At 46.8% G+C, this 22,742-nt stretch overlaps 1 protein-coding gene and 1 non-coding gene across 4 annotated transcripts in view; both read right to left on the bottom strand.

Annotated features, from left to right (window-relative positions):
- Positions 1 to 2,295: 2,295 nt before the first annotated feature.
- Positions 2,296 to 22,742, bottom strand: part of ZFYVE26 (zinc finger FYVE-type containing 26) — a 57,754-nt gene continuing 37,307 nt past the window's right edge. For 2 of the 3 annotated variants that reach the window (XM_010962300.3, XM_010962302.3), the window contains exons 29-42: positions 22,371 to 22,507; positions 20,401 to 20,432; positions 19,608 to 19,744; positions 18,452 to 18,672; positions 15,172 to 15,319; positions 14,715 to 14,924; positions 14,032 to 14,250; positions 9,540 to 9,737; positions 8,658 to 8,857; positions 7,667 to 7,808; positions 7,304 to 7,363; positions 6,104 to 6,286; positions 5,443 to 5,487; positions 2,296 to 4,348 (exon numbers count right to left, since the gene is read on the bottom strand). In XM_010962300.3, the coding sequence (XP_010960602.2) occupies positions 4,145 to 4,348; positions 5,443 to 5,487; positions 6,104 to 6,286; positions 7,304 to 7,363; positions 7,667 to 7,808; positions 8,658 to 8,857; positions 9,540 to 9,737; positions 14,032 to 14,250; positions 14,715 to 14,924; positions 15,172 to 15,319; positions 18,452 to 18,672; positions 19,608 to 19,744; positions 20,401 to 20,432; positions 22,371 to 22,507 (2,136 nt within the window). In that variant the 3' untranslated portion in view covers positions 2,296 to 4,144. Of the gene's footprint in view, positions 4,349 to 5,442; positions 5,488 to 6,103; positions 6,287 to 7,303; positions 7,364 to 7,666; positions 7,809 to 8,657; positions 8,858 to 9,539; positions 9,738 to 12,680; positions 12,743 to 14,031; positions 14,251 to 14,714; positions 14,925 to 15,171; positions 15,320 to 18,451; positions 18,673 to 19,607; positions 19,745 to 20,400; positions 20,433 to 22,370; positions 22,508 to 22,742 lie in introns of those variants that run through there. The other variant, XM_045522132.2, reaches the window with a different exon arrangement.
- On the bottom strand, positions 10,074 to 10,150 carry TRNAG-ACC (transfer RNA glycine (anticodon ACC)). Its single transcript has one exon. It is a non-coding gene; the product is annotated as a tRNA-Gly (tRNA).

Here is a 22,742-nt window from a genome sequence, read left to right as displayed (position 1 = left end):
TCCCATGACAAGGATCTCACCTGGGCGCTGTGTCATGCCATGAATTTGCTGCTCCTCAGGTATCTTAACTTCCAACTTCCCACTCCAACCACAACCTTCTGCTCCTCCAGCTTTCTCCTGTGCCAGTTACCTGTCCCATTATCACCCCGTCTAGCAAATGCCAAGTGTGGAGGAGTCCAGCGCTCTGATCTCTATGTGTCAAGAGTGCTGCTGCAGAAAATCACTCAACCTGGCAGGCTGGAGCCACTAAGCCACTGGTTATCAGCGCCAGCTGGGCTCTCAATGCTGCCTGATCACCTGATCTCTCACAGTCAAGGACGGATCCAGGGAAGCTTATACAATTTGTGGGATCATCTGTCAGAAAAGAATACAAAATTATAGACTCGAAGTTAGGTACAAAAATGGATGTTGATTTAGAATGAGAAACTCCCCCCAACCAAAACCACGGGTAATTAGAGCTACGGGAATTTAAGGTCTTCTGAGATCTCTTTAGGCAATTTACTAGCAATGCTTGCCTAAAAATGCCTTCCAGGTTTGTGGGTGAAATAGGATGGGATTTGGGACATGCTAATATTTTTAGGGGCAGGTTAGCCATCTAGGTGAATTCCAGAAAGCAATCAAGAAGTGGATCTAATGTGGACAAAAGTTAAGGGGGACAAATTTGGTTTAGAACTCAGCCAATCAAGATGATTGCTGAAGCCGTGGGATCGTATGGGAGAGTGCAAGAGTGTCAAGAGGGGATAATTAAGACCTTGAAGAATTCAGCCCTTTGGTGGAATGAGGAGGAAATATAGCCAGAGCAGCAGATGAATTTTTAGAAAGGGCACTTGCAATGGGCTTGAAGAAGGGGTTCTGAAAACAGCAGACTGGAGGGTGGGTGTAGCGGAAGGGTTCCAAATAGAAATAACAACATGAAGAAGTAAGAGCAGGAAAACACTCCACCAAAGAAGCAGTTCAGTAACCAGATGTTGAATGTATCTGTTGAACCAGATGTTGAATAAATCTGCTGTAGAAGACCTGGGGATTTCAAAGATGGGTTAGTCAACATTATTACTGTAGAAGAGAAGATGAGGCCCAAAGCAGGCCATTTCCCTCCGGGTTACTGTGACTATTGATATTTGGTTGCTTGAGTATGGAGGGTATGACAGCATTTGATCTCTTTTGCTTGAGCTCCAGCCAAAGGCATCTAGTAAATTCGGAGTGTCTCGGGTTTCTGAAAGTCAGTGTCCTCTATCCTAGATTTAGGTTGGGTGTTCCAGTTTTCCTTGTTGTGACACATCTTTGCGCCAGATCTCAAACAGGTGGTTTTCAGGTTGACTTTCATCACTATTCTTTGTTTCGCTTTTGAAATATTATTTTCCTAAATGAGAAATGATAAGATCATGTTTCTGGGGAAAGGAGATAATGGCAGCAAGGCTACTGCCCAAGGCTCAGGCATCATACTGCAAACACTCGCTCTAGGAGGGTGGTGAGAAAACAACTTATGCCAAGTTTGAGTTCGACTTTCCCCAAAGACCCTACACCTGGTTTCAGAGAGTCACAATTTGGTTGATATTAAAAAAAAATATGTAGAATTTAAAAAATAACAGCTTTTAAAACAATTTTTGAGTTCCTTTTTCATTCTCAGACCGGCAAAGATCTACAGTTTGGTAACTGTTGAGGCAACGGTGTGGGAAAGCAAGCACTGTCCTACACTGCTGGTGGGAGTTAATTGCTATGAACTCTTCGGAAGGCAATGGGCAATATTTACCCAAAGCAGGTATCTTCTGACCCAGGCTGTTCTAGACAAGATCATTCCTTGCCGCAGTCAGTAGTGGTAAAGATGGCAACAACCTAAAATACCCATCAACAGAGACAGGTTAGATGATTACTGCAGATCTTCACCATGGAATCCTTTAGTCATTACTGCTTGCTTATACATAAAATCGCTCTGGAACTGTATACTAGAAACTGGTCACACTGGTGGCCTCTGGGAGAGGACTGGGTTGAGGGGATGGGGATGGGAGGGACGTTTTGCTTACCTTCTCTATCCGATGAACGTACAGCCTATTTCCACCTACCACTCTGAATGAAGCTGAGAAGTTTTCTGGTGGTAGAGTATACTAATAGTTTTTAATACATAGGAAACTTGAGATAAATCCTAACCAAAGAGTCATGAGTGATGACAGGAATCTTTTAGAGAAGTTGAAGGCCACCTGATCTTTCCCACCCATCTTTCCTCCCCACACAGGACACAGGGCCTAAAGGAAGGGAAGGATAAGAACAGGGCAGCACAAAGGTCATGAAGCCAGCAACTTGTAGGACAGACACTTTATTGTGGCTTGCTTATAGTAAAACATCCAACCCTTCAGCATGTACATTAGTTTTCTTGTTTTTCGCTGGAGACCACAGCCTGATGCTCAAAGGCCTTTAGCCTCATCTTATGTCAGTCTAGTCAATGGCTGCCTATTTTTATAGTTCAACTAGTCAGAGGAAAGAGTTAGGAAAATCCGGGCTTAGCATCCCAAATTAAGGGCTGTGAGATTTGTAACCCATTCATATAAAGTGCTTATATTCAGTGCAAAAAGGGCAGACTCAGATGCCAGGGAATGGAGTTTCCTGGGAGACAGATGCATTCTCGGGTTCAGAGAAGGAAAAGCTACTAGTCAAACTTCCCCAGAAAGGGGTCAAGTATTTTCTTTGCAGTCTCTCCCCTCTCTAACAGGACCAAAACTTTGAATCAGACAGATGCTCAGATAGCTGTTTATTTTACTAAAAACTCGGTTCAGAGGGAAATCCACAGGGTTTCTAAGCACCAGAGATACTGACTTTGGCTCCCAGCTCCAGTTTCTCTCGGCAGCAGATGTGAGATCTACAGGCTGAGCTCCGGCTGGTGGGAGGCTCACAGCTGCGGGGCCTTCCTTACGCTCCTCATTTGCAAATCTGAGTCACGGAGTACGGCAGACCTTTCCTAAAATGCTGTCCAATCTCGGTGGGAAGACAGGCCAGTACATATTAAATAAAGGAACACTCCACCGAGCTTCGCACCAACCGGACGTCGCCTATCTCACCATCCCCTCGTTTCCACTTGTCCGCAGGCCCAGCTTCAAAGTGAACCCTTGACTCCCTCTACTAAGACAAAGAAGCACACTGCCTGCTCCATGGCTCTGGGTCCTGCAGATCCATCCTGCCGTCCTGAAGAGACTGAAGGGGAGGAGGAGCGAAGAGGAAGTGATTCCTAACCAATTTAAGGGGCGCAAATAGGGCTGTAACTCAAATAGGCAAAGTCTAGTCATGCAGTCCCAAGATCTTGGCTACTGTTTTTCTCTCCCATTCTCAAAGAGAAAGCTACATTCTCTAACTTTGCAGCAGGAATATTCAAAACAGCCAGTTCTGTGCTTGCAAACCAGCCTCCTGCAATCCTGTTTGGAGAAGTTCACCTTTCTCTCCCTGTGGTAAATGTGATGGTGCCCCTCCTGCCAGTGTGCGGGGCTCCACACCCCATCACGTGCTCAGGCGGCATGGCTTTCAGACACCAGCACCTGAGGACCCTTCTGTTCAGACCACCCTCCAAAGACTCATGGTGACTCTTGTGCTTATGAGAGGAGAGACGCTTCAAAGAGTTTTGTTCCACAGGAAACACCTGCCCCAAAGCCACCTCTGAAGTTTGGGAAGGGGAAGAAGGGAAAAGAGCCAATACTTTTGATGCTGCTCTGTAATTCTCCGTAAAACTCTTCCAGTCACAAGGAGCTACGGGGACGTCTCTACACGGAGGGGACTGTGTACAAACAGGATGAACCCGGGTTAAGAACCAAAAACGCAGGGAAGGTTTTCAGATGGGCAGAAGTCTAAAGTAAAGTGCCTCTTTTCAGTGGGGGAGAGTTTCATTTGTTCAGAAACGGCTGGGCGTAAACACAAGTGCACGGGAGCGTGCACACACACACACTCACTCTGAGGTAGAAAGAACGGGCCATCTCCAAACACACAGGTCCCACAAGTTTACAGAAACATGGCACTTGTGTGAAAGGTCCTGTCCTTGCTCAAGATGGCAAGTCGGCCCTTTCCAACCTGGGGTGGAGCCAGGAAGTCCCGTCCCACAGGAGGAAAGAGCTGGAAGCATCCCCATCACTCCCATCCCACGGTTCTCAGGCCCCGCGGCCCAGGATCACTTCCTGGAGCTTGAGCTGTGGGCACCCCGGTTATGGCTTGTCAGAAGCCACTGGGAGCAGATGTCTTGCACGACTGCATCCCCACTGCTCTTGGCCGCCTGCTGCACCTGCTGGACGAGGACCGCGGCCCGTGAGTGTTCCTGCTTCACGGCAATCAGGTAGGCAGAACGCAGTTTGCAACATGTCAGGTAGGCCTGAACCTGGGAATTGGGGAGGAGAGCAGGAAGGAAACCATCACTGATGAATCACCAACGGGCACAGGAGTCGTGTCAGAGAGCTTGGGCAGACGAGATACCGCTCCTCGCCTACCAACCAACAACTGGGGTCTTGCCTTTTATTATGTTACAGCAACTCTAAATATTCTGGATGCTAAACTATTACATTGTGTTACTTTATAATGCAAAAAGTTTTACAAATAAGCTAAGGATTTCAAAAAAGGCAGGCAGAGTCTGGCCTCTCTCCACTCTCTCCAAGACCCTCACCACTCTCCCAGGCTGTTCAGTTTCCTCTTGGCCTCACTGCCCACAAACCGTGGTTTTATAGTTATTTGGGTGATTATTTCATTGACTAGACTTTATGCTCCATGAGGGCAGGAATAGTGCCTGCTTTTCTACACCTTGTATTCCTTGTGCCGAGCACAGGGCCTGGCACGTAGGTGCTCAGTAAATACACATGCCATGGATGAATGAATGAATGAATGAATGAGCCATCACAACTGCCCCCTCAACAAAGGCCAATGGAGCCCTTTCCTTTTATTTTTCTGTTTTCAACCTGCTGAATTAAACATCTTTCAACAGGAAATTTGGGGAAGAAAATGCACACACACAATTTGAAAAGGTCTAACCCCAGGTTGATTCGACTTGCTGTTTGGATCAGAGGCAGCTCAGTTTTCTACATTCTGGACACCCTCCATCTCACGAATGCCCAGCTTGGTGGAAACGAGATGCCTGCCCACTCTGAGAACCTCATTCAGTGAGCCAACCTGAAGATGCAAGGGAGGGTCCGCTAGGGCTCGGAGAGCGCACCTCCGCAGAGAGTGGAGCATCAAGAGCAGGCTAGCATGTGTGTGTCGCGGGGATGGAGAAACGGGAAGGTAAAGGCTCATGTAGTCAGTATTCTCATGCTTCCTCCCTGTTCTCTCCCCTCTAAGCCCTGATCTGGGTCCCAGCTCCACAGCTGGACAACAAAGAGTCTGAGATACAGGTTGAACGGAACTGTCATGGGGCGTGAGGGATGAAGGTGAAAAGGCAAGTCACTGCTGTTCAGGATCACATGTGGAGACAATTCCACTCACCTTGTTGTCATCATTGTGTATCGCCTGGATCAGGCCCTCCAGCTCCTGCGCAGAACAGAGACACAGCAGTTGTGAGAGGGAGGGGTCCCCAGAGTGGGAGCCGGGGCCCACTCCAGTCTCAGCCAGAGCCATTCTGTCCCTGGGTGGGCATGCCTGCCAGACCCTTCTTTACAAACTCAACTCCTGCTCTAAGAGCAAGAGAGGAAACCTAAGGATAACATGAAGCCTGGGAATCTAAGGAGAAAATTGCAAATGAGAGGCCTGTCCTTGCCTTCGTGAATGGATGTGGTTCTGTTCACCCCCCCAGAAAACCCAGGGGGGACAATTTTGTAGCAACATGCTTCAAAGGCCACCTGCAGGCCCACATGGACCTCTTCTACAATCACAGGGAGAAACTCAACTCCGTTGGTCCATAGACACCTCCAGGTGCCAACATTAGACAGCAGGAGGTTGAGGCACAGCTTCTGGATACAGAGGTTATCACCAGGAATTTTCTTTCCAGGGAAGAGCTGATTAGAATGAGGCCATTATTACAGAGGGGTCGGAAAGACGAGGCATCTTGTAGTGTTTCAGGCACATTATGGGGAATAGAAAAATAAAGAGGGAGATGTGAAGACACTGAAATAGATGTAGGCGCCAAGAGGTCTGGGAGTGAGCGCACCTGGGGTGGAATTCTCTTGAACGCTTCCAAGCAGTTGAGGAGGATGGCGTCCCCGTCGCTTTTGGCCGCCATGCCTGACTCACTGACACACTTGAGCAGCTGTCGGATCTCACTGTACTTCTCCCTCTCCACCAACTGCCGGGCGGCTCTGCAGTAGGTCAGGGCAGCATCCAGCTGGAAGTCCTAGAACAGAACGTGGGACGATGGGAGTAGGGAGGCAGGGCCATCAGCAGTGGGAAGGACTGACTGAGGTCACAATAGGAAACATACATAAGAAAAGGAAAAACAAGCTACATGTTCCTCCTTTGGAGTTAGGCAGACATTTAGGAAGTAACCAGAAGAATCGTAACTTTGCTATCTGAACTGGTACATCTCACTTGCTGCCCTGTCACTTTCTGAAAACATTCCAATCAAATTCCCCAGACCAGTTCATCGTCTCTCTAATGAGTCACCTTTCTCTCGGAAAACAGATGTTGGGGGCTGGTATTTGCGGCCCTGGACACTTGGTGCTCTGGTAAGAGGTGCCTTAGTGCTCAGAAACAGACCAATTCACCAAAAGACTGATTTGCCGGAAACTACCAGATAAACACTTCAATCCTGGTCTAGGACAATCACTGCCTTGGGGTCTGGGAGGAGCTGTTGCTCTGTCTGCCGAATGATGGGCCTCAGGGTGTCTGCGTGTCACTGTGTGGTGTGGGGCTGTCTGGAGAGACTCTGCTTCTCGTGGTTTCAGTGCCCTGCTCAGTGTCACAGCTGTGCTGTGTCCTCTTATCACAAGCAACAGAAAATGTACTCCTTGAGCCGGCTCAGGGGGGATGGAGGACGGAAGGGCAGCCCCTCCTGCCGAACAGGCAACGCACCCCCAGCACCCTGCCACCTCCTCCAGCCACGCTCCCAGCAAGGATGAGCAGAGATCCTGCAGGGGAAGAGCTGTGGGGAACCATCCTGGAGGTTTCAGATATTTATTTGATAGCTTTTGATGAATTTGTTATTGGTGCTTGGCTTTGGCAAAGGGGCCTACAGTCTTGAACTTGACCCAGTTCTGTAATAGCCAGCTCATTGAGTTCCTCCTTGATGTATGTGTAAATCTGCTTTTCTTGGGATAAAAGTTTTCTGAAGCATAATCTCTCACAGAATTGTGGTCACGTGTGGATTGCCCTCCGTATAATCTTAAGTAATCTCGAGTAATCCGAGTCATACCTGCAGAACACGGAATGCAATACCAAAACCATCTTCTACATTCTTCCCTCCCAGCATGACCTGAAAAAGAGAGGGAAACACATTTAAAGAAGCAGTCATTACTGGAGCAGCCCCTCAATTAGGAGTGAGGCCCTCATTTACTCATTTATTCAACAAATATTTGCTGAGGCTCTACTGAGTGCAGGCACGAGGGATACAAGAGCAATCAAAACGGACTCCATCTCCAGCCTTCCGAGGCTCGCGTCCCACTGGGGAGGCAGCCAGCAAACAAACCAATGAAACAGTAACAGGACAATAACAATTGTGACAGGCATTTCAAGAGGGAGGAGCAGTTGGCTGGAGGTCTGAAATGCCCGTGCATACCTTGCAGGCAACATCCATTTTCATGTGGTTATTTCCAAAAAGGGTTGGGAGAGGCAAGGAGGTGATCTGAGAGGTCCCAGCACTTTCACAGCGATGTAAGAACCTGGTCACTTCCATCTGCAGCTGAAGCGTATTCATGTGCCTACGGTGACAGGAGACACATGGTCTAGCCTCATGAGGGGCTTCAGAGCTGGGTGACTGAGAAATCTTACAAAGATGGCAACAGAAAAGGCAAAAGGAAGGATGTGGAGGGGAAGGAGACACCCCCAAATACCCTCAGAGCAGTTATAACAAGACAAAAACAGGTGGTCTAGTACCCTGCATGGACTCCCAGGAGTTACGGCACTCTGTGGAACCAGAAAAGACCCAGTCCCTGAATCCATAAGTATTTACGGAGACCTGTGTGCTGCTAACAACAGCAGTAGAGAGAGATGTGAACCCTGCCCTCCGGAGTTCAGAGCCCAGAGGAGAGGTGAATAACGAATATTTAAAGTATCTGGTGATCGGGACTATGAAGGAATAGATGGTACAGTGGAGCATTTACTTCAGATGCTGTGTTCTCAGCAGAGGAACTGGCAGGCATAAAGGCCGAGGGGAGGGAAGGACTTGGGGTGCTGAGGAGCCCTGGGAGGCCCGTGTGACTGATGCTCCAGAAGGAAGAAGAGAGCAGTGTGAGGCAAGATGGAGATGCAGGCAGGGGCCAGACCATGCACGGCCTCTTTTGCCAATTGTAACGGTTTGGGGTTTAGTCTGATTGTCACATGTGATCCCAATCCCTGCCCCTCCCCCACTCTCTTCTCCTACAAGCCCCTCTGCAGGCTTGTACCAGACACCGTCACCCAGGAATGACTCCTGGTAGGGGTGTGTGTGTGTGTGTGTGTGAGGCTGTTTTCTTGAGGGCTCAGGGATGGGCAGGGGCAGCTTCATCACCAGCAGACACTTGGGTCCAGCCCTCCTGCCCCACCTAAGTGTTCCCTGCATCCTGAGCTACCTTGACACATCGGCTGCAGTCATCTTCTTTCGGAAGAAGGTGGTTTTCTTCCTTCCAGTGCGGCGGGAGGTTTCTTGGAGGTAGACCTTCAGGTGGTCCTTGGCCTTAAGCAGCCATGAGAGCTTCTCTCCCAGCTCCGTGTACGTCTTGGCGTTGTGACTGAAGAACCGAATACAGGTCATGGCGGCCCGGACTTGGTCCTGGAAGAGGAAAGTGAACGTCTGGGTCAAAGGAGATCAGGGGTACTGGAGGGTGTAGGTGTGAGAATTCTGACCTGATCCTGCCCGTGAAGCCTGGCTGCCAGCACCCCTTCCCATCAGCGGCTGTGCTGCTGCTCTGAACCCCTCACCCTGAGGCCCAAGAGATCCTCAAGTGAACTGACTGGCTCGGGCCCTTGGGTAGGACATTATTCCACCACAGAAGAGATCTTTAAAAAGGTGACTTGTAATTCTCCATTCAACTTGGCTTCGCTCTTACTTTGGCATTGACTAATTCAGCTTCTCTGTGACTTAGTACTGGCCACTCTCAGACAGACTGGGAGAAACATGTTCCCTCTCCCTTCACGCATCTTCCCTAAAAACACTCACTTCTCCGTCATTCCTTATGAATTCTGCATTCACGCCCATGTTTATCTTGAAACTACCGTATCTCTTTTTAACCTTACATTCTTTGAATTCTGAAAAATGTCATTATTGACAAGATTAAAGTTGCCCTTTTAGGATGTTATTTAAGAATGCAAGAGAGTAACATGGATCTGCTCCAGTATTAGTCAAAGAGTAAGGCTGGGGGCCAAATGAAAGTCCGTTCCCTGGTCCTGCGCAGTCTCCCCGCATGGCGGGGCAGCAGCGACAGAGGCAGAAGGCAGGATGGGGCGGCTGTTACCTTCATGAACTGCTGCAGCTCATAGAGAATGTGGTAGTAGTTCTTCTTCTGTAGATGTTGGCAGGCAGCAATCAAGTACTTTCCCCAGCTTTCTAAGGTTGGATCAATGGATTCTAGCAAGTTTTCTAAAACGTGGAGCTTCCCACTTTTATAGCTTGGCTGGAAAATGCCTTCTATGAAGACTTCTGGGGGACTCTCCTGGAGCAGGGCAGAAAAAAAAGTCACAAGTCTTAAGCCTGGTTCTGGCATGGTCAGGGACCCATTCTGTGTTTCCCTCCTCTCACATCCCTTCAGCATCCTTCTGTGGCAGTGCTGCTTAACCTTCTGTGTGTCACAGATTAGACCCCTTTGAGAATCCCACTCTGGTGCCTGCTCCACTTCTCTCTCTTCCTGACAGAAGGGAAGCTCCTGGACAGAGTTATTTACGTGACCTGTCTCCAATCTCTCCTATGATTGTCTTTGTAAAAAAATATTTCTATTTTTTTGTTTTGTGGTAATTAGGTTTGTTTGTTTATTTATTTATTATTTTTTAAATGGAGGTACTGGGGATTGAACCCAGGACCTTGTGCATGGTAGGCACATGCTCTACCACTGAGCTATACTGTCCCTCCTTGTGACTGTCTCTTGAACCTACTCTCATCTAGCTTTTGCACCTACCACTCCAGTGAAATGACCTCTACGTTGTTAAATCTAAAATTCTTAGTCCTTGTTTTCCACCTGCTCTATCAATAGCTTTTGATACAGCTGATGGTCTCCTCCTTGAAAAAAATTTTTTATTTGGCTCCCAGGACATCACCCCGACTAGGCTTGCTTTCTTCTCTGGCTACTCCTTCTCAGTCTCCTTTGCTGATTCCTCCTACTCTCCCCAGGGCTTAGGAGGAAACTGCTCTCTTTTCTTTACTCACACTTTTGATTTCGTAAGTCTCATAGCCATAAATCTATCTATTCGTTGATTATGTCTAAATCCCTATTTCCAGTCTGTTCATTCCTTCTGAATTGTATACCTAACTTATATTCAGCTGCTGATGCAGAAAGTCCTCTTGGGGATCTCGCAAAAAATCTAAAACTGCTGATGACTGTTTCTTCCAAATCTGCTCCTTCTGCAGTCTTCTCTTTCTTGGATGGCAATTTTGTTCTTCTATTTGTTCAGGGCAAAAACTATAGCCGTCATTCCCTCACAGCCCGACAGAAAAGTCATTAGCAAATTTTACTGACTCCACCTCAGAATACATACAGAATCTGTACGTAGCTGACTACCTCTCACCACCTCCATGTACCACCCTGGCCCAAGTCATTACACCACTTGCCTGGATGATTGCAATGGCCTCCTCCCTGGTCCACCACCCTCCACACCTGCCTCTTTTTTGTCTAACACCAACCAATCAACCTGAGTGATTCCATTAAAATGTTAAGTCAGATCATGTTACTTCTCTGCTCAGAATCATCGCATGGTTTTGCTTCTCACTCAGCACAAAGCCCAAGTCCTTATAATGTCTACAAGGCCCTTTATGATCTGGTCCCTGCTAGCTTTCTGACTTTACCTGCTACCACCCTTTCCCCAGCTCACTCTGTTCAAGCCAACTTGGCCTCTGTCCTTGCTACTCACCCAGCCTGGACTGTGCTTCCTCCACAATCCGCACGGTTCACTCCCCACCTACTCTATGTCTTTACTCAGATGTCATCTCTCCTGAGCATCCTGTCAAATTCCACAGTCCGCCCCTTCCCTCTCCCCCTGCTTTATTCTTCTTATTACTCATCACCTACACTATATATTTTACTTATCTTGTTTATTGCCTCTCTCCCTGCTATAACATGCTTTATAAAAGCAGATATTTTCGCCTGTTTTTTGTCCCCACTGTTTTATATCTCTAGTGCCCAGAACAGTCCTTGACTATTTTAACAACTATTTCTTGATGACAATTAAATGATAAACATCATGGACTAACTCCTTAGGAAAGTGCACACACATACTAATTCCCTCACTTCTGAAGTTCATCTGTGGTTCAGGAACCAAGTCTTAAACCCCCATTCCAAAGTCATAGAAAAGAAAATCATCTGGCCACGAGTACGAGTAAGTGACGGGGAGTGAAGGATGGCTACAAACTCATGGTACTGTAACCATGCCGGCCTTGCAGCCCTGGGCACAAGCTCTGCAGAAGTGGAGAGGATCTGGGCTTTGAGAACATCCACAGTGGGTGAGGGCTTCTTTCCCAATTCTGGCTTTTCCTAAAAACCCAGACCTAGGAGGGTGGGGAAGAGCTCAGTGGTAGACAACATGCTTAGCATGTGTGAGGTCCTGGATTCAATTCCCAGCACCTCCATAGAAAAAAAAAAAAAAAAAGAAAAACTACAAAACCCCCCAGATCCAAAAGTTGTAGGACATACTTTAAGAAGCAGGGGCACAACATTGTAAAATGGCTATTACTCAATAAAAAAAATGTTAAAAAAAAAAAGAAGCAGGGGGATTAGCTGCATTGAAAAGGCAGAATTTCTCAGAAAAGCAACACCTTAAAAACTTCCACTTCATCAATTCATCTAGCCCCTCATTCATTCATTCACAACTGGCACTAGGCCAGGTGCCTGAAGACACCAGGTCTAAGGTAAATATAGGCCTTCGCAGTCCAGATGGGAAGACACAATTATAAACAAATAGTTGCAATCCACTGGCACAAATGCAATAACAGAGCTACGTTCTAGGTACAGTGGTGGTATATAGGAAGAGGTGAATGCTCAACAGAGAGGGTCTGGAAGGATAAACAGGAGTTTTTCCAAGAAAACAAGGAGGGGCAGGGCATTCTAAGTAGTGAGAACAGCAATGCAGACTCATGGAGGTAAGAAAGTACATGGTACAATCAGGAAATTTAAGTAATTTGGTAAATCTAGAAATACAGAGCACAGACAGGATTCATGGTGAAAATAAACTGGAGAAATAAGGGGGCCCGGTCCTGCTGGGTCCTGCATTCGTGGTAAGGAATTTGGACTTCATCTTGTGGCCACGGGGATCCACTGAAGGCCTTTTAGAGAGAGGAAGCACATGGACTGTAACATCAATGACACGTGCGAGGTTTCAGAAAGCTCGCTCTGGGGCACTGTGGTAGGTAAGGGGCGAAAGAGCAGGGACTAGGGCAAGAAGCACCACACCTTCCACGCTCCAGGCATTCAGGCGTAGTTTTCACAACGTTTTCTTCTCTGCTGTTCCCCGCCTGCTTGAGCAGTAAGATATTTCAGTTCAAGGGTAGTTGCGATTACAGGAGATAAAAAGAAGGCTTCTTTCCTAGCTCTGACTGATGGAAAGCAGAGGCAATGCCGTCGTCAGCTTATACCCAGATAAGGAAGTAAGCAGCTTAACTCTCCCAGCTGGTCATCAGTTAGAAAAAACAGAACTGGGTGAGGTAAAGCAGCTTTACCCTAAAACTCATTTGGAAACTGAGGAAGAGGAAAGAGGTTAGCAATTAAACACCAAATAATAAAACTTTTACAGTATTCTTGAGACCTGGCTAACAGTTAAGACTCAGTAGCTAAGGCAGTAGTAAAAACATTTCCCTTTCACTGTCCTGTAGGGGTATAGTTACCAGGACTCTGTGTACTGCTAACACAACTTGGAGAAATCCTAGAAGATACGTCTATCTGGAAACTATCATTGGCACCCATTTTGGATGAGGACAGCAGACTGAAATTAAAGTATCCTTTGAGCTCCTTTAGTTTTACATGAGATTTGGTACGAATCGGTCAATTCCTCAGAAAGTTTTCATGGGACATTCAGATAAAAAAGGGAAGACCAGGGGGGTGGGGGACATAGCTCAGTGGTAGAGCGCATGCTTGGTGTGTACAAGGTCCTGAGTTCAATCCCAAGTGCCTCCACTAAGGGGAAAAATTTAAATAAATTAATTAATTAAAAAAAAAAAAGAAAAAAAGAAGACCAGGAAAAAAAAAAGGGCAGGCAGAAGGGTCATGGTGAAACAGAGTCCTGACTGCTTAAGAATGGCTCCAAAGAAACACTGCACTTCAGTGGGGCCTTTGTCTCCTGTGGGAGTGGGCAGAGGATGTCGGAGGGGAAAAGGGAGAGCACACCCTCCTTCAATGAAATACTGGGGACCCAAATATGGGATCAGTGCCATGGGTGCTTCCTGGCCCTTGTGGATGAGCAGCTGGGTCAGCAGTGGGACGTGGTCCCAGGGCAGGAGGAGGTGGGTGGAAACAGAGAGGTTGAGTCATTTGCCCAAGGTCACACCACGTGTACCAAGCATCTCATTCTAGAAACCACATGCTCAGCAATTATGGGCTCTGCTATACGTTTTGGGAGAAGGGCTGAAATCTGTCACTGCCAGTCAGGAGGGCAATCTGGGATCCAGGTTAAGACTTTTGCCCACTCATCGAATCATGATTTGTGCAGACAGAATGTTCCATTTTGACCTGACTCTGCCGGGGATGATCTCTTAGGGCGACACTGGGTGGGCCAAGCCGGGTGGGCCGAGCGGGCAGTGTGTCCCACCTTGTGGCGGAGGTGCAGCAGGGCTTCCCGCAGGCAGCTGTGCCTCACGTAGAAGCTGGCGATGGCCAGGTTGGTGCTGTAGTTATGCAGGTAGAAGAGGCATTCTTGGTAGTAGGTGTTGTTCATGAGCTTCCCTTCAGGAATCACCTCCAGGGAGAGGCTCTGGGTCCGAAGGGTGGCTTCTAGCTCTTTCAAGGTGGCAAAGTAATCATCGTCTTGCTGCCCAGAGAGGAGAGAGTGAGCGGGAACAATGGAACGCAGGGAGTTCTCAGCAGCCTCTGAAAATATTGCTTTCAGAGAATACTTAACAATGTGGAAAAATGCTCACTATACAGCTTTAAGGGTAGAAAACAGGCAAGATATAAAATTCTATATATTATAAACCATTTAACACCAATTTAATTCAAAAACAAAACAGAAAATTCACCAAAACCTAAATCTGCTTAAAGCTGGGTATGGGATTATATGTGGTTTTCATTGCTTTAAAACAGTTTTTTTTTTTTCTTTAAATTTGACTCTTTATTACTTACTTAACCACATATAACAGAAAGAACAAAATCCAAACCAGACAGCCCTGAGCCAGGACTGCCATTATCAGCTGAACAGAAGCTGATCCTTTCCCCAGCCTGTTACTGCTCTTGGGCTCCCCTGCTGAGCTGACCCTCTGCCCTCTGTGCTCTTACCACGGAGACAAGTGGCCTCGCTGTGGACTCCAGGTACTCGACCACATCCTGTACTAGTCTTGAGCCATGACTCAGCTGATTGAGGTCAAAAGGCGGCTTTAGACAGCGATTGAACTTCTCCCGTGCTGCAGTGAGGTTCCCAGCTTTGAGGCAGGCCATGCCCCAAGCGTGCCACGCCCCAGTGGTATCAAGGCCAGTCTTTGTGGAGACCTGGGGGGAAAAACTGCTCATTTTAGGGAGAGGTACCTATATCTAAGCTTGAGGGTCTGAGGGACCCATTCCATCCCCTTGCTGCCAGTCATCTCCCTCCCTGACCACTCCACCTGCCATTACTCTGTAGTCATGCCCCAGATACTCCCCATGGCCAAGGACAACTGAGGTGGCAATACCTGTCTGCAAGGCTAGGCAAAGGTAACTTATTACAGTGGGGTAGATACCAGCTTTGTCTTTGCCTTACCTCAACGCCCAGTTGGTAGTACTCAGCTTCCAACAGCTGGTTCCTTAGCCTGGTTACTGCAGCCGGTTGCAAGATCTGATCCAGAGATGGCACGTGGCGATAGGCAGCAGCCACTAAAATATTTAGCACATCTACCTTGCTGATGTAGCTACAGGGAGGAAAAGTGCAAGGCAATGAGGCTCCGCAGGGTCTCACAAAGAACAGTTGCTGTCTAAAGGTTTTCTGTTTCATTTCCAATGTGAAATGTGATGATGTGAATTGAGAGGTACATGGGAGAAAAGGCTCTGGAGTCAGACTCTCTGGATCTCAAATCCATCACTTAGCAGCTCTATGACCCTGGGCGAGTTAATTAACCTTTCTCGGTCTCAATTTACTCATCTGTAAAATGGATATAATAATCGGTAGTTTTAAGGATAAAATGAAATAACCCAAGTTAGGGCTTAGGGTGGCATCTGGAGCTTTGCAGGCACTCCTCTGTCAGATATCAACACATGGAGTAGGGATGCTTGGGATGCTCAGGTTTTCTATTTGAGGCAAGGCCTTTACATTGAATGTTGGAAGCTCACAAGTTATTCACTGCCTTTTGTTTCTTTCGAACCCTGCTTGCTTAGGAGAGCAAGGCTGTATCAATGGCCTCACTCCTGGCCAGTACAAAGGTCACATTACCACCATTCCCTGGAGGTGCTGCGGGGCAGGGGCCTCCTGGCTCTTCACTGGGATTCTAGTGTCCTGGACTTGACATCCTCTTCCAGGGTTAAGGATGGACTCTTGTTACTAGGACGCCACCTTGATCTTACTCCTGACACCTGATGATGGCAAAAACCTTATAATGACAGAGCCCAGAGAGCTGGATCATTCTGTTTAGTGCTGCCTGAAACAGACCTATGCTCAAGGTTCTTGAATCTTGTATCATAATTCTAGCAAAAATCCCTGTGGATCCTGACTTGTCCGCCGATTTCCTTGGAAAGGGATTCAGTATCTCAGTGATTCTCAATCTAGCAGGGATGGGGCAGGGGAGACTACAGTGTGTGAAAATGAAAGCAAATTTGCTATCATGATGTGTCGTACATTTGTAATAGGTGGTGAACTTTGTTTTTAAACATTTATTTATTTATTTAAATGACTATCAGAAGGAAGCATAGGTTAAAAACAGTAGAAAAATACTCTGGAAACCAGGAGTTTTAAACACATGAGATGACTCCACCACCATCAGCAACCGGGCACAAGGGCAGTGATTCCCTAGAGCAGGTATATGGAATCCAGGGTGGAGGAGAAAGAATGTAATTTGAAATCACTGCTGTAAACTGTCAGAGAAGCCACTGGCACCGGGGTGTGTGAGAATCCTACTGAAGTTAGGACTTCCTTAATTTCTGCTCCTTTAGCCTAAAGTGAATATTTCCTCCATCTGTATTAGATTTTGAAGGAAGTATAGGACTTGATGTTAAATTTGCTCCCCCCCCCCCCATCTGAGAATCTTTTTCTCTTAATATGATTTTCTCTCATTTACATTCCTGGTATTTGAGAAATATTTAGATAGATTTTTATTTTTGCCTCAAATTCTACCTTTTTCTATACAGAATTCTATTCTCTCTCTTCTCCATTTTTGGTAAATTAGTAGACTTTTGGTTCTTTCCATGGTTACTTAAAAATTTTTACTTATGTACCTATTTATTCATTTATCAACTTGAAAAATGATGTAGAATCAGTTGCCTCTTGACACAAAAGAGTGACATTAATTTCTTTGTATTTCCTTCTTCTACTTTCTGCCCCACTTCCTTCTGCCCTTCTCAACCTTCTGTTTTTTTTTTTTTCTCTCCTTTTTCAGTTTTATTAGGTAGAATTATTACAGTCTGGCTGCACATACACATTATATGGCATTTAAATATATATATATATACACAAACACAGTATATTGCACGCTTTTTAGTTTACATATATGTACTACTTATTGTTTCTAAGAACAGATTAGAGCTTTAGCTCTCTAAACTTACATAGTTACCAAAGCAATAAAGCCAACTACAAAGTAAGTATGAACAGAATGTGGGAATCCAATCATAAAGGACAGTCAAATGTGCTTACACATATTTAAGAAATCAATCATCTGAGTTATAAATAATAAGTAGTTCATTCAACCTTCTGTTTTTTTAAATGTTTATTGAGTACATGTTATGTTCTAGATGCTGTGTAGTACTTTATATACACATATAAAGTATTTAATATATATATAAAAGTATTATTTTTTAATGGAGGTACTGGGGATTGAACCCAGAACCTCAGTGTGCTAAGCATGCACTCTACCACTGACCTATATCCACATCCACCCCTGGTTTTTGTTAATAAGAATAATTTAACTATCATCTTTGGAGTACACAGGCTCAGTTCTTAGCCCTTTCAATGAATACTCTGATTTTATCCTCATAACAGCCTACAAGATAAGTAGTATTATCCTCCCCATTTTCTAAAGGAGGAAACTCAGGCCCAGAGTGGTTAACAGACTTGTGCAAGGTGACAGAGCTAGGAAGCGGCAAGGCTGAGGTTCATGGCACTCTCTGCTCTCTGGCAAGTTTGTAGGCAAGTACTCTGAGCAGGTGTCTGAAGCACTGCTACTTCAAAGAAAACCAGGCTCTCTGCTCCCAATCTGGCTAAGATGGAGAGCCAGGAACACACAACATGAGCCACACGTCTGTCTGGGTGGGTAAGCCAGGAACTGGGAGTTCTCACCGTCAGGTTAACGAATGGAGGCAGAACAGGTTGTGCAGGCCCCTGGGGCCTAATCCTCCTTTTTCCACAGATACTTCTACTTTATGACTCAGATTTCTCCCTGGGACACAGGGACAGACTAGTCCCCAGTGTGGTCTGTACATCTGTTATCCATAACTCCCTGAGGCCACAGTCTGAATCTGCTCAAGCCTAGGGCAGAGTTTTGGTCAAGGCTAAGCATTGGACATTCGGGGAGGACACGTTTTCTTTAAAAGCCAGAAAGTTCCACTGAGACTAAAGGTGCTCTCCTAAATTGATTTTAATTACAAATTAACAGAAGTCTTTCTTTCTGGCTAGGTATAGTTAGAGAACCTGCCTTGACGATCCATGCAGGGAAAGAGAAGGACACAGGCTGTCAAAGTAGGGTGAGGAAGACCGCTGTGATCTGGTAGCAGCATTTCATCAACATCAAATGGAGATGGAAGCTAGTTTAGCATGTCTTGTCATAGAGGTTGGGGAGGTGAAAACTCACAATGTGGTCAGAAAAAGAAGCTGGATAGAAATGACCATCTCCACTTACCTGTCACAAAGAGCCAGGTCCTGGCTCCGGCCGGCCTTGACGAACATCATCTTGGCGCTGAAGAGCAGCTGCTTCATGATGTCTGTGAGCAGCCCAGCATCCACCTCTGGGTTTGTGAGCCCCTGGGACAGCCTGCAGCAGTGCTCGATCAGCTGGTGGCCACAGGCAGTGCTGTCCTGGTGCAGGCTGAGGATGGCGATACACAAGGAAGCGCTGGGGGCCTGGCCGAGGTGGAAGAGGAGAGAAACACGCCATGAGTTCCGGGACCAAAGTGGTCTCCAAATGCAGCTGGGTGGCGGGAATGCTTCTTCCTATTTCTCCAAGATTAAAAAACCCTGGAGGAAGGAGCTAGAAATTGTACAGCAAACCAGAAGTGGAACTAAACACATTTTGGATGTTCTAAGTAGCACTGCCAAAACTCTGGCTGCTAGGTTTTGTCACCTTAATAGGAAGAAGACAGCTGTGTTCATGTGTTACTTACTTTTTGGGAATGTCTGTAGTGCCCCTCTTTTTCTAGTCTATGGTCCCACCAGCATAGGTGCTCCTTAATTCTGGCTTGGATGACAGTCACCTTGCTTGTCTGGCTACCTGGAGGTCTCTGCTTCAAGCCACTGGACACAGTGCTGCTAAATTGATATTCCTAAAGCACACTCTAAAACCTTCCATGGTCCCTGATGCCTACCAAGTACATATATCTTACTGTAGAGTTTAAGGCTCTCTACATAAACAGCCCATTTCAACCCTACCTTTACTCTCTATTAACACCCTATGTGTCCTCCAAATCAAACCGCTTCTAATCCCCCAATCATTTTTGACCCTGTGCCTTTGCTTGGATGTTTTAGTTTTGTATCCTTGTCCCTCCCGCTCCTGACTCCCCTCATAACATCCAAACTTCTGCTTGTCAAACTCCTACCACACTTTCAAGGCTCATCTTAAATGCTACCTCTTCCACAAAGCCTTTCCTGATTTCCTCTTGTGCATTTCTCAGGCTGTTCCTCGCGTTCTCTTTCAACTGATTTCCTTGTCTTATAGCTCCCACGTTACCACACTGTAAGCAAGTGAAGGCCAGGCTGTGTTCGCCCAACTCTGCATTTCCTGCTGCACTACTAGGCATCATAAAGAAACTCAAATGACCATCAAATTTTATTGCTGTTACCTGCTCATAGTAGAATTCACTCCGCACCAGCTCATTTTCCTCCTCATTCAGATCCAAGATCCATTCCACCTCCGCTGCCTTGGGGACTCTTACCACGGCTGAGAATGGAGGGCTCTCGCTCCTGGAGCTGTCCGGTGCTGAGAAGAGAAATGCCGTTCCTGTGTCACTCGTGGGCCGGCAGCCCAGTCTGGGCCAGCCCAGTGAGCTGACGTGAGCTGCAGGCAGACCCTTGCCTGCTGTCTCAGGGCTCTTTCTCTCTTCTTGGTCCTCTTTATTTCCTTTAGGAGGCGGTATTAGGTACCTCAAACCTTCTTCCCCAGCCACAGACCTGGCATGAGTGTTACACTGCTTGTCATACAGTCTTCTTGCTTCACATGAGAAACTCTGCAAGGTACACACTTCCCAAATGGAGGGCCGAGCTATTGGTTCCCCGAAAAACTAACCTGCCCAAAGTATTAATAGCGATTACCCAGGGGAAGGAGGGAGCATGGGGGGACAGGATGACGGTGAAGGGGAACCTATGGGAAAAAAAGAGAAATAAGCTACTAAACGTTAAGGACCAAACTCTTTGGTTGCTGGCCTTCTTGATGCTGGAAGGTCAAGGGCCAGTATGATAGGCTAATATGATGATAAACTTTAAGAGAAACAGCCTGACAGAAATGCCAAGAATTTTCTCTGGCTAACGTGTTAGACTGAGTTGCCATTGAGGGTGTCGGCTGCAGCTGATATGCTGAAGGAAGAGCCAACTTGGGCATTTAAACAAGGAGTCACAGGGAACGTGATTCAGCCTTACCTTCTGGTTGTTCTGGATTCCCCTCTGGCACACTGGAAACAGAGAAAGAAAATGAAAATGCCTGAATCCCTTCTCCTCTTTGTCTTGAGCTTGGCTATACAGCATTGACATTTACTCTGTTACCTGAGTGAGGTATCAGGGAATCATCCCAAACTCTTTTCTCTCCCTCACCTGTCCCAGCCAATCACCTACCATTTCTTGTCCATTCCATGTCTAAAATACCTCTTTAAATGTTCCCATCCCTCTCTTCATCCCTGCCACAAAGAGTGCACTCATCATTTAATGCCAGAGCCTTTGCAATAGTTTTGCAATTGGTCTCCTGGATTCCAAACTATTCTTTACTTTGTAGCTAGAGCAAGCTTCCAAAAATGCAAATCTGGTCATGTTATGCTTCTGCTTAAAATTCTCTGGTGAAAATATTCTACATTTGCAGTTCAGCAGACAAAGTCCGTTACAGTCTGGCAGTCTCCTGAGACCATCTCCTGCCACCCATAAAAGTGACCTCTGCTCACCCCATAAAAGTCCTCCCCACACTGTCACAGGCTCTGATCAAGTTCAGTTGGTGTCATCAACCACTGAGTCCTGATATCACAAGACAGAGCCCAAGTCTGTCAAGCACCTGCCTGAGAAGACTTCTGGTCAACACCAGCCCATGCTGCCAAAGAGCAAACGCCAAGCCTTTGTGCCATTCCCTAGGTCCTCCCGGCTCAGCTGCCAGCTCTGAGTCCAGAACCTTAGCCCATCACCTACCTACTACACTTCTTCAAATGACCCACATTTTCTCCTTCCCCTACCTTTGCAGTTGTTACTTCCACTTCTGGGCATGCTCTGTTTTGGCTTCTTTTCCTACTAAATTCTCATCCTTTAAGGCTCAGATCAAGTGCCACACCTCTAAGAAACCCTCCTGACCATCAGGCTAAGCTGGGTGTGTCTCCACCACTGCACTCACAGAAGGGCTCTGTGGTCTATTTTTTGGCTGTGTCTCCACTAAAATGTGCGCTCCTTGAGGGCAAAGTGATTACTGCTGAGTATTGAATGAAAGAATCCTCACTGATGCTAACTACTCATATCAAATCTCAGCAGTATGCTACATGGGTAATCTCCCTGTCCCCAACTCGGGGGGAGGCAGTGTATGCCAGGGTCACAGAAATGACAGTGTAAGCATGGCACACCTCCCTTCCTATGAGGTGGTCATTGTGGTAAATAAGGGTAAAAAATGTTCACATTAAAACAAACACAAAAATGCTACTGGGCAGAATGTAAAACCTACGTAAGTGTGTTAGTAAAACATGAGGAGTTCAAAGTAGTTTTGCTGTGGGATAGCTGCTTTGGATCCTATTCCCAGATGCTCTAGGAGTTTTAGTGTCACCCTCCTTTGCTGCTGAAGTAGTAGAAAAAAAATTGAGCGATGCTGGGCTGGCAAGCATGGTCTTGATCTGTCTTGCCAGAGGTGTGAGCAGTTGCTGAAATTGGTTACCAGGTGAACTGTGTGTAGGAATGTGTGTGGACTCTTCTAATTGTGGACATAACAAACCAGGATGATGATGAACTAGATTAGGGCTGATGCATGTACGGCCCAAACATTCAGTAGGTGAACGTGTCCTTGAGTCCAGCTGAGACCAAATGAAGCAAGAGTGGCTGGAAAACAGGTGAGGTTGTTGGCAAACTGAGATCAGTGGCCTCCGTTAGGGGACAGGCCAAAGAACTGAGTGTCCTGATCTCAGAGAGAACATCACGTAAGAGCGCTGACCTCTGCTTCTACACATCTACTTCCTCTCTTAGAGGTTTCTCTGACCAGGGCCAAACGTTACGCTGTAGAGTTAATGGCATCTTGGTGTGAATGGGAAATGAGAACTTTCTGTAACTGCTCAGATTTGAGACGCTCTCCACACTGAGACCCCTAGGAGTGTGAGGACCTGGGGTGGGTGCAGCGATCCACTGCAGTGGCAGCCCTGCTGCAGGACACTCACTCTTTGTTGAAGTAACTATAGCACTGGTCACACACACGAGTAGGGTTCTCTCTGCAGCCTTCCACCACCATTTTCTCCGTGGAGCAGGAGCTGCACACTAGCCGGCCACAGCGGCGACAGTGATGACGCCTGTTAAACTGAGGAGTGTCACCGGGAAGAGAGGGAAGAGGCAGGAAGAGAAGGTGAGACTGCAGGAACTGAGAGCATCCATCCATCCATTTATCCCTGGTATTAGCCACCTGCGACTTACTAGGAATACCAGGTGCTTGGGCTTCTACTGAGAAAGGACACACCAGTTCTTGCCTTCAAGAAGCTGACAGTTCAAGACCCTCAGCTGGGCAAAGATGCCCAAGTCACAGATAGTTTTGCAAG

The sequence above is a fragment of the Camelus bactrianus genome, chromosome 6 (assembly GCF_048773025.1).
Source record: "Camelus bactrianus isolate YW-2024 breed Bactrian camel chromosome 6, ASM4877302v1, whole genome shotgun sequence".
Classification (NCBI taxonomy): Eukaryota; Metazoa; Chordata; class Mammalia; order Artiodactyla; family Camelidae; genus Camelus; species Camelus bactrianus.
This window is presented reverse-complemented; position numbering and strand designations above follow the sequence as displayed.